Source organism: Pristiophorus japonicus, chromosome 9 (assembly GCF_044704955.1).
Source record: "Pristiophorus japonicus isolate sPriJap1 chromosome 9, sPriJap1.hap1, whole genome shotgun sequence".
NCBI lineage: Eukaryota > Metazoa > Chordata > Chondrichthyes > Pristiophoridae > Pristiophorus > Pristiophorus japonicus.
Genome location: NC_091985.1, coordinates 175,859,440 through 175,874,397, shown reverse-complemented (window position 1 = coordinate 175,874,397; position 14,958 = coordinate 175,859,440). Strand labels below are relative to the sequence as shown.

General features: G+C 43.1%; 1 protein-coding gene across 7 annotated transcripts in view; it reads right to left on the bottom strand.

Moving 5' to 3' along the window:
* The window catches only part of agpat4 (1-acylglycerol-3-phosphate O-acyltransferase 4 (lysophosphatidic acid acyltransferase, delta)), a 306,351-nt gene that overhangs the window by 69,612 nt on the left and 221,781 nt on the right, over nt 1-14,958 (bottom strand). For all 7 annotated transcript variants that reach the window (XM_070890161.1, XM_070890158.1, XM_070890160.1 and 4 more), the window contains 4 exons: nt 12,340-12,501; nt 9,720-9,873; nt 8,729-8,831; nt 3,323-3,398 (listed from right to left, as the gene is read on the bottom strand). In XM_070890161.1, the coding sequence (XP_070746262.1) occupies nt 3,323-3,398; nt 8,729-8,831; nt 9,720-9,873; nt 12,340-12,501 (495 nt within the window). The remainder of the gene's footprint in view (nt 1-3,322; nt 3,399-8,728; nt 8,832-9,719; nt 9,874-12,339; nt 12,502-14,958) is intronic.

Below are 14,958 nucleotides of genomic sequence, written 5' to 3'. Positions count from 1 at the left end.
CTAGTGTGTGTGGTGGGTGGGGTGGTGTGATGGTGGGCATGGTTGTAGGGAGAGGCACACAGCCTCATTCAAATACCTAAATGACCAATCTGCCTCCTGAGAGCAGATTGGTAGCCCGCCCCTCGTCCTGCCTCCGGTAAAACCGGAAGTGGGCGGGTTGAGTTCCTATTTCAGATCTTTAGCTTTCTAATCTCCCACCAGAACTAAACCCATTTTTAGGAGTTAAAATTTCCCCCTATTCTGCTGACGCAGGTGGACTGGGACCAGAAGGACCTTCCCCGATTTACCTGCCAATGCAGCATCCACACCACTAGCGGCGCCTTCCATAGAAAGCATACCAGAAAGTCTGGAGCAGGTGAACATCCTAGGTGGTGGTGGTTGAGGGGCAGGGCAGTGGGTGGTGTTATGACTTCTGCTGGAAACATGATGAAACTATGCCCGGTTTCCGCAGGCCTTAACCTGGATCTGAGCCCGGGCCCTCAGGTGGTCTCCACTTCTACACCTGGTCAGTAACGAGAAGACAGGAAAGTAAGAGACTGTTCCATAGAAAAAGACCACAATTGGAAAGAGTGAGGCTGAACACTCTCAAATCTGGAATACATTATAAATAAGTAATTTTATTAATGACTTGGATGAAGGGACTGAGTGCAATGTAGCCAAGTTTGCTGATGATACAAAAATGGGTGGGAAAGCAAGTTGTGAGGAAGACACAAAAAATCTGCAAAGGGATATAGACAGGCTAAGTGAGTGGGCAAAAATTTGGCAGATGGAGTATAATGTGGCAAAATGTGAGGTTATCCACTTTGGCAGAAAAAATAGTAAGGCAAATTATAATTTAAATGAAGAAAAATTGCAAAGTGCCGCAGTACAGAGGGACCTGGAGTCCTTGTGAATGAAACACAAAAAGTTATTATGCAGGTACAGCAAGTGATCAGGAAGGCAAATGGAATGTTGGCCTTTATTGCAAGGGGGATAGAGTATAAAAGCAGAGAAGTAAGCTACAACTGTACAGGTTATTGGTGAGGCCTCACCTAGAGTACTGCGTACAGTTTTGATCTCCGTATTTAAACGCAGGATATACTTGCATTGGAGGCTGTTCAGAGAAAGTTCATTAGGTTGATTCCGGAGTTAAGGGAGTTGACTTATGAAGATAGGTTGGGCCTATACACATTGGAGTCCAGAAGAATGAGAGGCGATCTTATCGAAACATACAAGATAATGAGGGGGCTCGACAAGGTGGATGCAGAGAGGCTATTTCCACTCATCGGGGAAACTAAAACTAGGGGACATGGTCTCAGAATAAGGGGCCGCCCATTTAAAACGGAGATGGAGGAGGAATTTTTTCTCAGAGGGTTGTAAATCTATGGAATTCTTTGCCCCAGAGAGCTGTGGAGGCTGAGTCATTGAATATATTTAAGGCGGAGATAGACAGATTTTTGAGCGATAAGGGAATAAAGGGTTTTGGAGAGCGGGCAGGGAAGTGGAGCTCAGTCCATGATCAGATCAGATCAGCCATGATCTTATTCAATGGTGGAGCAGGCTCGAGGGGCCAAATGGCCCACTCCTGCTCCTATTTCTTATGTTCACACTGCAGTCTGATCTCAGGGGTTAGATAAGGTGCATCAATCAAACTTGCTGTTTGGGTTCCATGACAGATTCTCAACCTGTTGCTTAGGTTACAGTCTTGAAACCACACACTAACAACCAACATGCTTATCTCTTACTCATATTGCTTCTCCCAATGTAATAAACAAGCTATAAATCTCACAAACAAGAATTATTACAGAATTCAATTGGCAATTACTCATACAATAAAGATAGAAATTGACTGACCTATTGACCAGAAACAACAGTGGAGCAGGAAATGCAATTTGGCAGAGTGTACATTTTAGCTGGCTATCATGGGACAGAGGAAACATTTCAGACAAGTGAGAGAAACTCCCACCCCTCGCCTTCCATATTTTTTTACTCCCTTTTCTCCACCCATCATCTCCTGAGGTTCTAATATGTGGGAAACAGTGATCACAATCTCATTAGATTTAGAGCATTTATGGAAAAGGACAAGGAACAATCAAATGTGAATACACTCAACTGGAGAAGAGCTCATTTTAGTGAGTTGAAAGGGGATCTGGCCCTGGTGGATTGGAATCAAAGATTGGCAGGTAAAGCAGTAAATAAGCAATGAGCAGCCTTCAAAGGGGAGAAGGTTCAGGTACAGACTAGATACATTCCCACGAGGGGGAAAATAAAGGGTTCCAAAGCTGGAGCTGGATGACTAAAGGTATAGAGATTAAAATGAAACAGAAAAAGGTGGCTTATGATAAATGTCAGGCTCAAAATACAGTAGAGAACCAAGCTGAATACAGAAAGTACAGAGAAGAAGTGCAAAAGAAAATGAGGGACAAAGAGCGCATATGAGAATTGATTAGCAGGTAATATAAAAGGGAACCCAAATATCTTTTATAAACATATAAATAGCAAAAGTGTTGCCAAAGGAAGGGTGGGGCCAATTAGGGGCCAAAAGGGAGGCAGAGGGCATGGCTGATGTACTAAATTAATACATTGCATCTGACTTCACTAAAGAGGAATGTCACAATAAAGGTAGTGCTAGAGAAGTTGGATAGGATAAAAAGAGATAAAGAGAAGGTACTTAAAAAGGTTGGTAGCACTAAATTAGAAAAATCAGCCAGTCCAGATGGGGTGCATCCTAGGTTGCTGAGGGAAGCAAGGGTGGAAATAGCAGAGGCTCTGGCCAAAATCTTCCAAACCTTCTTAAATATGGGAGAGGATTGAAGAATTGCAAATGGTACACCCTGTTCAAAAAGGGGAAGGGGATAAACCGGACAATTAGAGGCCAGTCACCCTAACGTCAGTGGTGGGGAAACACTGAGACAATACGAGACAATTAATTATTACTTGGAAAAATAAGGCTTAATAAATAACAGCCAGCACAGATTTGTTAAAGGCAAATCATGTTTGACCAACTCAATTGAATCCTTTGATGAACTAAGAGGGTTGATGAAAGTAGTGCGGTTGACATCGTGTATATGGACTTTCAAAAGGCTTTTGATAACATACCACATAATAGACTGGTTAGCAAAACTGAAGCCCATGGGATTAAAAGGGGAGAGGCAGCATGGATACAAAATTGGCTGAGAGAAGACTCTTGTTTTTTTAGATTGTAGGGAAGTATATAGTGGAGTCCCCCAGAAGTTGGTATTAGGACCACTGCTCTTTTTGATACATATTAATGATCTGGATTTAGGTATATAGGGAATCATTTCAAAGATTTTTTTATAAGCCAGCGGAGAAATAACCTCACCTTTTCTTGGTACAGTTTATGAAGCCAGGCAGCACAACCCCCATCATCTTCAGGAATCTCTTCCAGTGGAATTCGTCTGCAGATCAAAAACAAATGATAAAATGTATTAAACACATTAAAAACATGCATATTGTATAAATCTGAAACAAAACACCAATAGATGAGTCTCCTTCCATTTGTAGCCAAAAAAACAAATTTCCTAGCACAGACTTTCAAATGGAAAGATTTGCATTTTATATATCTTCACAAGCTCAGGACGTCCCTAAGCACTTTGGGCCCAAGTTTCGGGCCGCGCCTAGAACAGCGCAGCCCCGACCTGGACGCCCATTTTTCGCGCCACAAAGTGCGCCTAAAAAAAAAACTTAGATTCTCCGGCTCCTTGCTTGTCCTCTTGAGTCAGGCGTGGCGCAGCACGAGCTGTGGGGGGCAGAGCTAGGTCCCTGCGCTGAAAACAGTGCCGAGACCTCTGCACACGCGCGCATGTGCAGTAGCTCCAGGTGCCCAAAACTGTGTGGGAGGGGCCTGAAGCACGCAGCCCCTAGCCCTGGCCAAATGGCCTCATTGGGGCTGCGTGCATAAGGCTGCCTCCCACGCCCAGCTCCTGCTTCCTCCCGACCCGACTCGACTTGACTCAACTCCCTCCCCAGCCCCCGGACTGGACCTGACCACGCCCCACCCCCCCCGCCCCCGGACCCGACCCCACCCAGATACCGACCCGACTGCCACTCTTCCCCCCCCCCCCCCCACCCCCCGGACCCGACCCGCGCTCCCCCCACCAGACCTTACCTCCCTCCCTCCCCCCCCCGCGACCCGAACCGAACTCTCTCCCACCACCCCCCCCCCCCCCCGCGCTCCCGACGCCCCGCCCCACCCAGACCGGACCCGACCCAACCCGTGCTCCCCCCTCCCCCGACCTGACCTCCCTCTCCCCGACCCGACCCGAACTGACCTCCCTCCGCCCCCCCCGACCCGATCCGCGCTCCCAACCCAGACCCGTGCTCCCAACCCCGACTCGCACTCCCCCCGACCTGACCCGATGCCACCTACCTGTAAATCTGGTGCTGGGGACGGGCCCTGCCCGAAGTCTTGGGCCCGGCCCGTTCAGCCTCTCCCCCTCTTATCCTTTCTCACCCCCACTCTTCTCCTCTCTTCCCCACCCCCCTTTCCCCTTCTCCCCTCCCCCCCTTCTTCTCTCCCCCCCCTTCTCCCTCATCCCTCCCTCCGCCCCCTTCTCTCCCCCCCATCCCTCCCTCCCTCTCAGAAACACAGACACTGACAGACAGAGAGTGAGAGACACACACAGACAGACAGAGACACTGACAGAGACGGGGGGTGGGGAGCATCCCAGCATGCTGTTGGGAGGGCTCCTGGTGCTGCAGTCGGTAAGTAGAAAATGTTTTATTTATTGATTTTTTTAAAAAAAATTCTTATTAATTTTTTTTGATTGATTTATTGGTTGATTTATTGATGTTTTATCATTTATTATTGATGATGGCTCTTTATTTGTAAAACTGAAGTGTTTAATGTTTGTAAACTTCCCTTTAAAACCCCCCTCCCATTCCCTACGCCTAATTTGTAACCTACGCCTGATTTTCTAAAGTGCAGACAAGGTTTTTTCGAGCGTACAAAAATCTTCACTTACTCCATTCTAAGTTAGTTTGGAGTAAGTTTTCACTGACGAAACTTTGAAAACAGGCGTAAGTGGCCGGACACGCCCCCTTTTCAAAAAAAAATTCTGTTCCAAAATGAAACTGTTCTAACTGACTAGAACTGGAGCAAACTAAATGCCGAGAATTTGAATTTCTAAGATACTCCGTTCTACACCAGTTGCTCCAAAAAATCAGGAGCAACTGAGGCCGAAACTTGGGCCCTTTACAACTAATTAAATACTTCTGAAGTTCAGTCACTGTTGTAATGTAAGAACACGGCAGCCACATTAGCACAGCAAGGTCTCACAACAGCAGTGTGATAATGATCAGATAATCGGTTTCAGTAGTATTGGTTGAGTGATAAGTATTGGTCAGGATACTGGAGAGAACTACCCTGCTCTACTTCGAAATAGTGCCATGCACTCGTTTACATTCACTTGAGAGGGCAGCTGTTTAACATCTCAACTGAAAGACAGCACCTCAGACAGTGCAGCACTCCCTCAGCAGTGCAGCAATCCCTCAGAGGATTACATGCTCAAGTCTCTGGAGCGGGAATCGAACTCACAACCTTCAGACTTACAAAGGCTTATATCACTTTGCAGTGATAATAGTGGGTCTGGCGGAAAAAAAATCCAAATTTTCCATGTGTGCAAAGTTGCTATTTTACATTGTCTTGTAATCCACCGCCGTGTCCCAAGATCTCTCCACACCATTGCCAAGTGAGGCTAGTCCATTCGCAGTCCTTTGCCAATATTACTTGGAACCCCTTGCAATGAATAGTCCCCACTTAAAATGTTAACTTCTCTTTTTTGTTTGTCAATACACGAGCTATCTAACTCCATTTTTCTGCTCGTTCCTCGTATCATTTTATTTTCTTCCTTTTCAAATCTCATATTCTTTGAGGTATAAAAATCATGTATTCATATCTCTAATTTTTGCAATTAGTTTAAGCAGAGTAGTTTACTTGAACCACTGACCATTGAAAAGAATCGTAGGTCTGGAAATCCGCAGAGATGCTCCTGCTCCGCCAGTAGTACTTTGCCAGAAGTGCGGTGGAAACCCTGTTTCGCATGCATAATCGTGGTTTCCACCGATCTTCGGGCAAAATAACGCTGGCGGAATGGGACTAGCTCTGAGGAATTTCCCAGCCTTAATAGGATTAGGAAAAACGGCGTGAGGTCAAGCCCCACTCCAGACACTGGAGCACAACATCTAGGAATGATACAGGATGGGCTGCGCTGTTGGAGGTGTCGTCTTTCAGATGAGATGTTAAAACTGAGGCCCAGTCTGCCCTCTCAGGTGGATGTATACAATCCCACATCACTATTTTGAAGAGCAGCAATATTTATACTTCAGCCAACAGCACTTAAATCAGATTATCAGGTTAGTATCTTATTGCCGTTTGTGGGATTTTTCCGTGTGAAAATTGGCTGCCACGTTCCCTACATTACAATAGTGACAACACTTCAAAAGTACTTCACTGTCTGTAATGTGCTTTGGGACTTACTAAGCTCATAAAAGATGCTATATAAATACAAGTCTTTCTTTTTAGGAGATCATTGAAGAACCAAACTGATAAAATACTCCTGGAATGCAGTTTTGGTGAGGTGTTGTATGAAGAAACTTTTTTTAGAAGCTGCTCAGTTAACGCACTTCAAAGTTTAGACTTTCGCAAAACCCAGAGCTGGATTTTCTGCTTTCGTGAAAACGGTAGCGATACGTGAAACTTACCGTTTTCACTGCGCTACCGTTTTTAGGCCGAACTTTTGGCCTTTATGTCTCGGTAAGGGAGGCTTTGCACAAGCATTCGTGGCGCAAAAAGTGAGTTTCGGCAACTTTAATCCTGGGCTGGGAGCCGAGAGAGAGGTCCTGGGAGGGGGGGAAAAAATGTTCCAAAAAACATTCCAAAAACATTTACAAGACCCTTAACTATCTAATCGCTGCAAAAAAATAAAAACTTTAAACTTACCTTTTTTGTAGGTTTTCATACTTACCTCTGCTGGTTTGACCTGTTGTTGTTCTGGGCGCGGCGTACGGGTCAGTCAAGTGTCGAAACTTGGACAAAAACGCAATCCGCGTCATTGCATGTCGGCGCACCTCTCCCCGGCGGTATTTGTAAGCGCCGCCGCAAACAGGTACCCGAGGATACCGCCCAGGCTTTCGCCGCAGAGAGTCAAATCGCGGCGAAAACCCGGTCGCAAACCTGCCGAAAATTCGGTCCATAGGATTTGACGATCAGTTTCAATGGCCTGATTTTACTGAACCTCCCCTAAAAGGCATGAACAACAAATGGACACTATTTTTTTTTAAATCACTAAACCCAAAAAGAAGCCACTGTCTTCAATGATTGTCAGATTCTAGGTAGTCTTCGCGTGAACTCCCATTTGATGAGATCTGGGCTCAGACTAAATGCACTTCACATAGGACTCAACCATTTAGAGAGATGAGGCATTCACAAGTGTACATGCCATTCAAGTGGGTGCTGGAACTTAGAATATTATTTCAACCTAGTCTAATCTTTCCCCTTCATCCAAAGTACCTTGGCAGGCTTCAAGTTTAACAGAAACCTATGAAAATAGCTTGAGAGCTTGAGTTAGAGGGAGAAAATTGCACCAATGTGCATTGGATTTTTTCTTAAAAATGCAGGAGCATATTTATAATCTAGCATAAAAATACCAGTGCAAAATACAAGCTCCTGTGTACAGCAAACTGCCAGATGCTGACAATAAGAGTTGAAGAACAAAGTTCCTGATGGAATACATTGCTTGCGGTGTTTTACCCAATTTCATCCTTTTGCCAATAGTTTGGGGAATTGAAAGGGAAAAACATGGGACCCTTCCATTACAAATGATCTGAAACAATTAATGCATTTGTGTCAGTGATGGGAAACCTTTAGAGACAATAATCCGGGACAAAATTAATTGGTATTTGGAAAAGTATGGTCTAATAAATGAAAGTCAGCTCTGATTTGATAAAAGCAAATTGTGTTTGACTAATTTGATCGAATTCTTTGAGGAAGTAATGGAAAGGGTTGATGAAGGTAATGTGGTTGATGTGTATATGGACTTTCAAAATTGAAACAAAATATGGATACAAAATTGACTAAGGGATAGAAAGCCGAGGTTAGTGGTGAACAGTTGCTTTTTAGAGTAGAGGGAAGTAAGTATACAGTGGCGTCCCCCAGGGGTAGGTATTATGACAACTGTTCTTTTTGATATATATTAATAACCTGGTCTTAGGTATACAGGGCATATTCTCAAAGTCTGCAGATGATATGAAACTCGGAAATGTGGTAAACAATGAGGATATAGACAAACAGCCTGGTGAAATGGGTAGACAAGTAGCAGATTAAATTTAACGCAGAGAAATGTGAAGTGGTGGGTTAAGGTTGGGGCAGGATGTGAAAATGTAAAAAAACACTCAAACCCAAACCTAGCCCGCTCACTTCCGATTTTAACGGAGGCGGGATTTAACACTGGCCAGCCAGGATTCCTGATCTTCCGGTGTCTTCCACGGCCCCCGATCTCCTCACCGCATGTGCTCATGTTCCCCACCCACCCCCCCCACAACATGCAACCTCCTCCACACATGCCCCCACATCTCCTCCAAATTCGGCTGGACCCGAGGGAAACCCATACTTCCACCCATGCGTCCCCACACCCATCCACCCGTTCCCCGTAAATATCGGGGCCACAGACTCTCGAACAACATACAAGTGAAAATGATTGTGCAAATCACATGCACTCTGGCATCTTACCGAACGTGCAAATCTGCATGGTATTTTTTCCCATGTAAGGTCCCTAGCAATGTCGGGTTTTCACCATTTCTGAAGTTGAGTGTAGCATCATACACAGCTGGAACTAGAGGAAACAATTCCAGGTAAAAACAAAGCAATAAAAATCATATAATCCATTTTATAAATTGTAGATGGATCCAATTAACAATTAAATAAACACAGGTCAATAAAAAGTAAACGGCAAAATGGATTCAGTCACAAAATCGCATGTCTGATGTATTTCATTGCAGATTAATCACCTTGTTGTGGCAAAGTCTCAAGACAATGAATGTTTGTGCATGTAAAGTTATAAATAGGGTTTAGTTTTGAGGCTGTGATTTACTGTTTTCTGTAACAAATGTTTTATCAATGTTTTCACATTTATAGTTGTTTTTAAAAAGTTAAATTGCAGCAAAAAAGAAAGTGAAACCTGAAACCACTATATAAATCAGCCACGCGGTTATCGGCCTGGGGTAGCAAGCATTAAAACAAGGATGACTTTGGAAGAGAGTCCAGGACGGGAGCTTGAATTACATTTCTGTATGGATTGCTTCACATTCCTACTTTTGAACTGGTTGTTATTCTGCTGATCATTATCAGAACTAAAAGTTTACTGTAAGAATCGATCAACAATCAAACACTGCAAGCAACACTCAAGATGGTTCTCTCCCCACTCCCACAGGAACATAGGAATTGCTAGACAAAGACCAAGGTCCATCTAGTTTGCATTTTACCATCCTGGTAGCTGCATGATACCACAGTGTTATGATCAACATCTAGTAGGGAAAGGTGTGTTTTATTGGGTTAGTCTGAAATCAATAACCCAGATGAATGTAGCCAAATGATGTCAGTGTGAGCCAGATCATCTTGCAAACCATGCGTTAGAAATTATATTGTAGACATATATTTTTATGCATCTCACGAGCAGCATACTGCAGCTCTCGTACACTATTACAAACACTTGCACCCTTACCTACATTCCTTAGACATTGCACGGTGAGTGCAAAGCCTTTTGTTCGAGGGAGCAGGTGGTACTTTAGCTTGGGTAGGCCTTTGGCTTCAGCCACCTGCATACTGATCTGGTGTTTTTTCTCTGTAAATCGTGTTCCTTCGCAGTGAATCAGAAACTGCAAGTAAGTCAGGGAAGATATCAAAGCCAGCGAGAAGAAATGGTTAATAGACTTAAACCCCTGTAGACACTGCTGTAGAAAACAATGTCACCAAAACTGACCTCAGAGCCAGATACTGCATTTTTGCTCTGCTGCACTGCAAGCAAAATCTAACCTGTGTTTTGGTAGCAATGCTGAGTCCTTTTAAGTAACCCCATATGAAGCATTACAAAAATTCTCTCCCAATAAGCTTAGGCTAGAAGGCATATCATTAAGATACAATGAAGTGAAGGCTCATTGCCAACCTTTAATTTTTGTGAATGCAATGTTAAGATTGCATTAATAAAAGGACTTGCGGCAATCATTTGGGTCTTCAATCCCACTAATAGGAGCTTTTTAAATAAAGACGTGTGGCTGTGCACAGACGGAAAAAATTGTGTGAGTCCATCCAAAGTCTATTGAATTTCTAATTTAAATGCAATGTGTTCATACTATTCGACTGCATTGCACTGCAAAATCAAATATTATTTTACCACTAGTGAGCAATAGATTATAATCAATCACCATTAGCACTAATGTCAATGTAAACACTGCTCAAAAAGTTAGTTAAATTTGTTGGATACATTCACTTGCTAAAATAAAGCAGTTTTCATTTGGAACATCTGCAGAATTGCACAAGTTTCTTGCACTTAGTAGTACTTTGTTTGAAATAGTTTGCTAGTACTGTATTGTGATCAGTTATTAATAATTGTCAGATCATGAAAACATCTTCAGATACTTTCGGGAGTGTGCTCATTTATAACAACAACTTTTATTTATATAGCGCCTTTAACGTAGTAAAACGTCCCAAGATGCTGTTACAAGACAAAACAGATAAATTTGACACCAAGCCACATAAGAAATTACGGCAGATAACCAATTAAAATGCATCCAGGACTGCTTCCTAGATCCTAATGCTTCCTAACGAGCATTTCTTGAGTTAGTTCTGGGAAAAGAAGTGGGGGAAATAACTATTTTGAGTAGGAGAACAATTGGGAAAAAGCAACCCCAATAGTATTAGATTTAATGTAAGAATACAAGGGGCCAAGAAAATAGTAATGGCTTTAATAAGCATATAAAAAGTGAAAGAATAGTTAGTGAAAGGATCGGGTGGCTCAAAGATGAAGGAACTACTTGAATTTATATAGCGCCTTTAACATAGCAAAGAGTGGACATAGACACTTTGTGCTTAATGACCTCCTTAGGTGCTGTAGACTTGATGCTTCTTTTTAAGGGTATAAACACATTTTCATAAAGGGAAGAAACCTTTTCGAATTAATTAGTATAGGATCCGGTTACAATGGAATATTATCGAAGTTGGAGTTTAAAATTAACACCGTGCTTAAATATACTCCTCACTAGAGTGCTCTCTATTGAAGTCATCAGCCCTGACCAGTATTGCAAGAAGTGCCAACTGGATCAGCAGAAAGGTGCGCATACTGCCTACCTCTGTAATTGGGGGCCTGTAGTTGGTATCAGAATATTGTATGGGACATATTTCCTCAGGTGTGTAGCACATCCAGCATCTGGAGACGTATGTGGGTGAGTTGATTGATAAGCTATGCAGTATCAGCTAATCTTCCCAGCAGCAGTAATTGAGGGGCATGATACTGGAGAGGAGTGACACAGGCAGGTGGGAAATAGCAGAGCAAACAGCAGTGTACAGTAATTTGAGGGCTCAATTATTTCTCCATTGCTAATAATCCCCTTGGGGCCCTCCCCATTATGGTAGAAGATACGAGATTCCAGTGAAGTACAGCTTCCTATGATTTGACCTTCAATTTTCAGTGCGCCCTTTTCCTCCCGAGGCATCAACTCCTTACTGGGATATGGTTCCACAACTCCTGGTCACCCTCCAGTACCTTGCTTAAGTTACCAAGCTTCATGGTTGCTCCTAGACAGTGAGTGTCGTCAGGATATTTAATTACAAGGGGCATCATGGCCAAACTTAATTTTGCCCTCACCATACCAGGATCAAACATAGACCCAGAAATGTTCAATCCTCATCTATTGAACCATCAGGAAATCCCAGCATACTTGTAATAATCTCCCTTTTAGTGGTTTGAACATGCCAAGTTTCAAGATTAAATCCTTTTCAAATTATCCCACTTTGCACACATTAAAAGTATGTTAATTACACCTAATGTATAACATGTTTAATGCTACTGAAATTGCAGTAAATATAGCAATTCATTTTTGAGTTAAGAAAAGTGAAAATATTCACACTACACAATGCCACATTTTTACCATTCGAGTTCACAGCAGTTTTTACTTTACAATAGGGTATTCCAACTGTGCAGAATAATTAACTCAAGAAAAGAATTGGGATTTATCAAGAATTCTGATACGACTTTATCAAGTTGCTAGGTGATTTTACAGAGTTATTTTTAGTCATTATTACGGGAAACTCAGTTCTGAATTTCCCGATGTGAGCACTATACCTACCCAAAAGATTTCTGGGTAATCCCGGAGATTAAGCAAACTCCGGACAACGTTTCTGCGATCTTCCTCCCATTGTCGTTTGCAAAACACTATCTCCAGAAAATACCACATCCAACCAATCAGAGGAACATAAGCCAGCTCCTTTTTTGCAAGCACTTTTGAACTCTACACAGGAAAACAATTTAAAAAATGTTACATTAACATCAGTACTGTTCCAAATTTTACAAGCCTTAAAAATTATCAATAAAGTATAGGAAAGTAGTCAAAACAGGGGCCCATGAATGTAAATTTGAGGCCGGATTGTCGGCTTTTAAGATTTCGGAACGTCAATGACGACGGAGCGGTCCTGATACCGCCTGGAAACAGTTTGCGCCTCAGTCAGCAAAATTGGGCAGCTGGGCCCAGAGTGTGGGGTGGAGCGGTAAGGGAGGCTCTCATTGCACACCTCTCTTAGGGCGCTAGGCCGGCTTAGCATGTGAAAATCCCAAGCAAACGAGCCAGCCTGGGAACGTGCTCAGAGAGGCCTGGGGAGAAAATAAACCCTGAAAAAAAAAACCACCAAAAGCACTCTCAATAAATACCTCATGCCACCACTATATAAATCGCAAAAAAGATCAAATAAAAAGCAATCACACTTACCCGAGGGCGACATTACTTACCTCACTGCAGCCACTACGGTTCGGACCGCCCGCTTTCACAGGTGTTCCCAGCAGGGCGCTCTACACAGCGCTACGGGTTGGGCGGGAGGCAAAAATCAAACCGTGTCGCAATCAGAGGCGTTGCACAGTGGCTCGCCTCTTCTGGGCGGTATTGCAAAACCGGCGAAACCGGCCCTGAAAACCCTGGCAGGGTGCTGAAAGCTGGCCGTCCACCCAGGGCCGCCCTCTGGGGCAAAAACAGAGGCAGCAACAAGCCTAAAATCCAGCCTATTGAATTTTGGCAGAGATGGGGGTAGGGAGCTATTTTAATGGAACCAGTAGGGGTGGCACAAAGAGAGTAGTTTTAAACTTCACTGTCTAACGGTAACCTGGTAGAAAGGATCACCCGCCAGTTAGAGAACTCTCATAATCCCACTGAAAACAGGATGAAAAATCAGACGAGTTGTCGAGAAAGCAGGCAATTTGCTCCACCACATACTGCCCAATTGAAAATGACCCCCAATTAATTCCCTGACAGAATCACACAGCTGTTCAGCTACTTGCAGCTTGCTGTTTATGAACTAGAAAAGTTGTTTTGCAAAATAATATCCTCAAAGAATCTGCTAGATTACAGATTCATCTGTTACTAAACAATGTGTCAACTACAGCAATTTAGCTAGTGTACTTGCATCATTCTTCATACCAAGCCTCTTGAAAACTGCACATTTCTCATGCTGACCTTTGAAATCACTTCCACAATAGTTGCTGCTTTGATTTTTTTTTAAAAAGCACACACACACTTGCCGAAACATTCAGCAAAAAAAGGCACAAATAAAATTTCATATAATCCAATAAGCAAAATTTCATGGTGGCATCAACGTTATATTGTATCAACTTGCATTTATACAGTGCTTTCAATGTAGAAAATGTTCCAAAGCATTTCACAAAAGTATAATCAGATAAGATGGGCGGGGGGACGGGACGGGGTTTGTTGGGATGGAGAAGGTTCGAGGTCTGGTGGAGGGAGGGGGCGGGTTGCAAGGCCATGAAGTGAATTAAACACGAAGATGAGAATTTTAAATTAGAGGTGTTGAACTGGAAGTCAGTGTAAGCTCCCACTGCAACAATAAAGCTGTATACAAAAATATGCAAGTAGCCCACAACATCCAATAGATATAGTCGTTAACTGCTCTATACAAATGCAGCTTTCAAAATAATCTGATTAATTTTGGAAGTTAAAAGAAAAAAAGACTTGCATTTATATAGCACCTCTCAACCTCAGGATGTCCCAAAGCACTTTACAGCAAATGAAGTACTTTTTGAAGTGTAGTCACTGTTGTAATGTGGGAAACGCAGCAGACAATTTACACACAGCAATGTGATAATGACCAGATCATCTGTTTTAGTGATGTTGACTGAGGGATAAATATTCGCCAGGTGATAACTCCCCTGCTCCTCTTTGAAATAGTGCTATGGAATCTTTTATCTGGAATCTGAGAGAGCAGACAGGGCCTCGGTTTAACATCTCATCCGAAAGACGCTCTCTCAGCACTGCACTGGGAGTATCAGCCTAGATTTATGTGCTCAAGTCCCTGGAGTGGAACTTGAACCCACAATCTTCTGACTCAGAGGCAAGAGTGCTACCCACTGACATGGCAATTAACAATTGGTATGTGCACAAGATTGAACACTACTGTGGCACAACTAACTTGTTGAGAATTAATTGAACATGGACTGCACATCCAACCTCTCCCCAAGCCCTAAATGTAAACTGAACAGTGGTAAGTCTACAATTTATGCAGACAAATTAATCATAAGTCTTTTCCCCAATGCACCTCCCTATTGTCAAGTGCTAGAGAGAGACATCCAAAGACAAATGTGCTGCTTGGGTACTAACTGATTAACTGATAATATGGACAATCCAGAAAGAGTCTCCTTTGGCAGATCTGCATTGGGTAGAGGCCAGAACATGCTCCCCCTCACA